Source organism: Pinus tabuliformis, chromosome 7 (assembly GCF_031772625.1).
Source record: "Pinus tabuliformis cultivar Carrire ecotype Pingquan chromosome 7, CPIR1, whole genome shotgun sequence".
NCBI lineage: Eukaryota > Viridiplantae > Streptophyta > Pinopsida > Pinales > Pinaceae > Pinus > Pinus tabuliformis.
In genome coordinates, this window is record NC_142293.1 from 119,769,418 (window position 1) to 119,773,713 (window position 4,296).

Here is a 4,296-nt window from a genome sequence, read left to right on the forward strand (position 1 = left end):
AATTTTTTGAAAAGTTCTGCTATTGTATTAAACAATTCCTTGCCTCATTTGGAGTTTGACTAAAAATCCGGTTGGATTTTCGTTGAATAAGTAAACGATTGAATACTAGTTATCAGAAATTTCGAAAAACTTTCCTAACATTTTAGACCTCACTCTCTTGGAATTATGTGACATTTATATAACCGGTGACATTTATGACATTTATTACGATAAAACCCAAGTACATTGAATATGGCAAAACTAGAGTACCTTATCAACACTGTGACATCACATGGCTGTCCGATACTTAATATTCAAGTGCATTTAATGCGATTCAGACAATCGGAATTTGCCACGTCAGAAGTTTGAAAAATTATGTTCCTCCATCTGAAGGCCTATAAATGTAGCTCGGCAATGAGAGCTCTCATGCATCTGAGAGGCCAGTCGATTTCCTTCATTTGATCGAGTAAGCCTGCAAATCTGCTTTTATGTTGGATTGTTAGTATAATATTGGAGAATTTTGTGTCTGCTATTTGATGTTTTTCTTAGCAGGTTTAGTGCCAATAATTTGCAAAACATTTTAGGAGTCCGATTGTTTTATTATCGCAGATGTACTGGTTTTTACTTGGATTTGGATATTTTTGCATTTGATAACTCGCAATGTTCATATAACGCAGCAGGATCGAAGATTCTATTCCACATCAAAGCAAAGCCAAATCTGTGGCCGACATGGCCAAGTTTATCACGGCTCTCGCTTCTGTTGTTCTCTGCGTGTTTATGATCTATGGTGGTTCTGTGAACGCTCTGCCAAGTCCCGTGGCGGGGCTTTCTTGGACGTTCTACAACTCGAGTTGCCCTTCCTTGGAGTCGATAGTGTGGCAGCGCATGGGAGCCTATTTGAGTGCAGACATCACACAGGCTGCAGGATTGTTAAGGCTTCACTTCCACGACTGCTTTGTCCAGGTATAACTATCCTATACATTACCTGTGCCAATGTCAAATTTATTAGCAATTACCTGTGCCAATGTCATATTTATTATCAGTTACCTGTGCTTGTTTCTCGTATATTGATTTTCAACCAGTCGCATTTTCCCTTTGATATCTGGTTCAATCTTGTTACATATTAGAAAAAAAATTCAAAAATAAAATGTGAAAAATATCGGGAAATGTTTATAAAAATTTGGGAAATGTAAATAAAAAATATATATGGTGAGTTTTATTTTGTTCAGAAATTTTGGTAGGGGTTTTTTGGAATTATAAGTTTGAATGGTTTTTTATGTTGAATCTATGCATTCAGTCAAAAATTCATTTTAAACAACAAAAATTAAAATTTGGCCAAATAGATTTTCATAGAATTTTAGTTAAAAACTCCAAAACTTGGCATGTTTAGACAACAACTTACCCAAGATCTAGATGCATATCCAAAAATTGAAAACCCTTTGTGTGATGTGGTTTTGTTTGAATAGGAGTAGTTTTTCTTGAATAACATTGATGATTGTCCCTCTATTAATTTGATATATTTTCTTAAGATAGATTTACTGTTTGAAAAGAATATTTATTATCATTTAATTAATTATTATTTATGAATATAAGTTTATATATAAAAGTTTGTCTGATAATATATATGAGAGAATAAAACTAGCAACCATAATACTTTGTTAGGCATAATAACGGTTAGGAATTAATCCCACCGAACCATTATACAGTGTTAGGAATTAATACAACTTATTGGTTCCAGGGATGCGATGGTTCGGTGTTGTTGAACGCAACGTCAGGTGAGCAGACGGCTCCCCCAAACCTATCACTCAGAGCGCAGGCTTTTAAGATTATCAACGACATCAAACAGAACGTCGAAGCCGCCTGCAGCGGTATTGTGTCGTGTGCCGACATTCTTACCTTGGCGGCTCGTGACTCCGTTGTAATGGTAACTAATTTCATTTCTCCGCTCACATTTAATTTGTGCGTCATTCATGTTTGGGATGCATTTGCTTATATAACGTTTTTCTTACATTAATATATATATGTGTGTTTTTGGTTGCAGGCTGGAGGACCGTTCTACCCCTTACCACTCGGGCGCAGGGACAGCCTTAGCTTCGCCAATCGATCGACCGTTCTCGCCAATTTGCCATCCCCAACCTTCAATGTAACGGGGCTTATCAGTGTTTTGGGTCCCAAAGGCTTGAATTTCACAGATCTGGTGGCCCTCTCAGGTATTACTACCGGCCCATCAACAATTTTCCCCCTTTTTTCTTTTTCGAATTCTTTGGGGGCTCATGATAAACTCATGAAAAACTCTGAGTATTGATCTGGGTGCAATTCTTTTTTATATTTTCCTTTGTGTGCGATCAGGAGGACATACAATTGGCAGAAGCAACTGCTCCTCCTTCGACAACAGACTATATAACAGCACCACCGGTACACAAATGCGGGATCCCACGATGGACCAGAGTTTCGCTAAGAATCTTTATCTCACCTGCCCTACCAGTACCACCGTTAACACCACCAAATTGGATATTCGCACTCCCAATTTGTTCGACAACAAATACTACGTCGATCTCCTCAACCGACAGACCCTCTTCACTTCTGACCAGACTCTTTACACCGACACTCGAACCCGCGACACTGTCATCAACTTTGCGGTGAATCAGACCCTCTTCTTTGAACAGTTTGTGCTCAGCATGCTCAAAATGGGTCAGCTGGATGTTCTCACGGGAAGCGAGGGAGAGATCCGTAAGAACTGCTGGGCGTCTAATCCTTCAACATACTCCATTATGGATCCAGAGGCCTCTCAAGAATCGACCTCTTACTCCATGTGAGACTAGGGTTATCAGCGAATCTCAAATATAAGCAAGCAGCCTTAATTCCCAGCAAAGTCTAATAAATAAATATATATAACCCGCAGCTTGTAAACCCTTTGCGCTGCTTGTTCTACAAATTACTTTTTCCCTTCTGACCTTCTGAAAGAGCAGAAATCAAGCCTGAATACAGTGCATTCTTGATGAAAATAAACAGCGTTTCTTGTTGACAATCAGATTTCCAACCGATTCCTGCAATTTCCAATAAGAAACTTCACTGAATTTAAATTCTAATGCTGGCAAATTTTGCATATCTATTTTGTAGTTGGATTTGTCAGATCCATGAACATGGTCAATTTCTGCATTCGTTTATGAATTGTTTAGGGCGTTTTTGAAATCGTTGGCCTGTTGTCTTGGGAAACCTACAGGAGACTTATATTTATCAAAAATATTGCCACCAATTTACAATGTTCTTCAACCACAACTAGAAATGGGTGACAAGATTTTTCCACAACGGTAATTTTCTAGTTTAACTACTAGAAATTTTTTACCCTGGAAATTTAACAACAATATAATTAATAAAATTGTAAATTTCAATAGTTTAAAATGAGATTTTATTTATTTAAAATAAATATTTAAATAATTCTATTTTTGATAAATTGTAAATTTTAATCATTTAAAACAATTTTTTATTAAATATATAATATATTCAGATTTCTACTTTTTTTTTTGAAACATTCTATCTCGACCTATTACACAATTAAAACAAAGAGATCCTTATTAAATTTTAAATAACATTTAACGAAAAACCGGAAAAATGAAAAAGATATGTCACGATTAGAATACACAAATGCTTTTGAGCCAACGAAACTGTAATTACGAGAAAGATAATGCAATAAAGAACAGAGAAGAAAACATAGAGATAAACATTCCAGACGGGCAGGCCGTATTCATATTTACCATGTAATCTTCACACGGACTTTGACTTTGTGGATCGCGTGCACACCTTTTCTGAAAATCAAAAGCGGAACAACATTTTCTCCCTCCAACAAACAAATATTCTTTTCTAATTTATTTATATATTTATTTATTTTAAATTCATTTTGTGAATTCAAAGCTTATGTATTGCAAGCACTCTGCAGATGTAATTATCCATGTTTTGATGCAGTTATTATTAATATTGAATTTCTAAGATGGTTTTATGAAGTTTTTACTCAGTCCAGCAACCGTAAACAATATATATTTAAAATTAGCTTGGTATTTCTTCAAAATTTAGATCACATCTTGTCTATCATTAGCATTCAAACTACATCTCGTCTATCATTTGCATTCAAACTATTGCTAGTTTTAATTTATCATAAAGAAAAGCCGGATGTGTTGATTGGTAATTTAAAATTAAATGTATATGAGTGGAAGTCTAAAAAATACCAGAATTAACTACAAAGAAAACTGAAATTACAAAGAAGCATATTATAAGATCAGGGATTATAGGACCAAGTTAATCAAGTATGAACATTGATAT

The 4,296-nt window shown here is 35.4% G+C and overlaps 1 protein-coding gene across 3 annotated transcripts; it reads left to right on the top strand.

Annotated features, from left to right (window-relative positions):
• Positions 1 to 332: 332 nt before the first annotated feature.
• Positions 333 to 3,089, top strand: LOC149246032 (peroxidase 12-like). 3 transcript variants are annotated; one of them, XM_089457816.1, is made up of 5 exons: positions 333 to 445; positions 657 to 942; positions 1,718 to 1,903; positions 2,021 to 2,189; positions 2,329 to 3,089. In XM_089457816.1, exons 2-5 carry the CDS (start codon positions 709 to 711, stop codon positions 2,793 to 2,795), a joined length of 1,056 nt encoding a protein of 351 aa, XP_089313942.1. In that variant the 5' UTR covers positions 333 to 445; positions 657 to 708; the 3' UTR covers positions 2,796 to 3,089. The 3 variants fall into 3 exon arrangements, with proteins under 3 accessions (XP_089313942.1, XP_089313943.1, XP_089313944.1); XM_089457817.1 differs by having other exon boundaries at positions 350 to 445; positions 660 to 942; XM_089457818.1 differs by lacking the exon at positions 333 to 445 and adding an exon at positions 459 to 477.
• Positions 3,090 to 4,296: the final 1,207 nt, after the last annotated feature.

Bases quoted from the DNA above. Each gene is read 5' to 3' on its own strand.
- LOC149246032 (XM_089457816.1), top strand. From the start codon at position 709: ATGGCCAAGTTTATCACGGCTCTCGCTTCTGTTGTTCTCTGCGTGTTT. The intron at 943-1,717 runs GTATAACTATCC...TATTGGTTCCAG, and splicing joins TCCACGACTGCTTTGTCCAG to GGATGCGATGGTTCGGTGTT. The intron at 2,190-2,328 runs GTATTACTACCG...GTGTGCGATCAG, and splicing joins AGATCTGGTGGCCCTCTCAG to GAGGACATACAATTGGCAGA.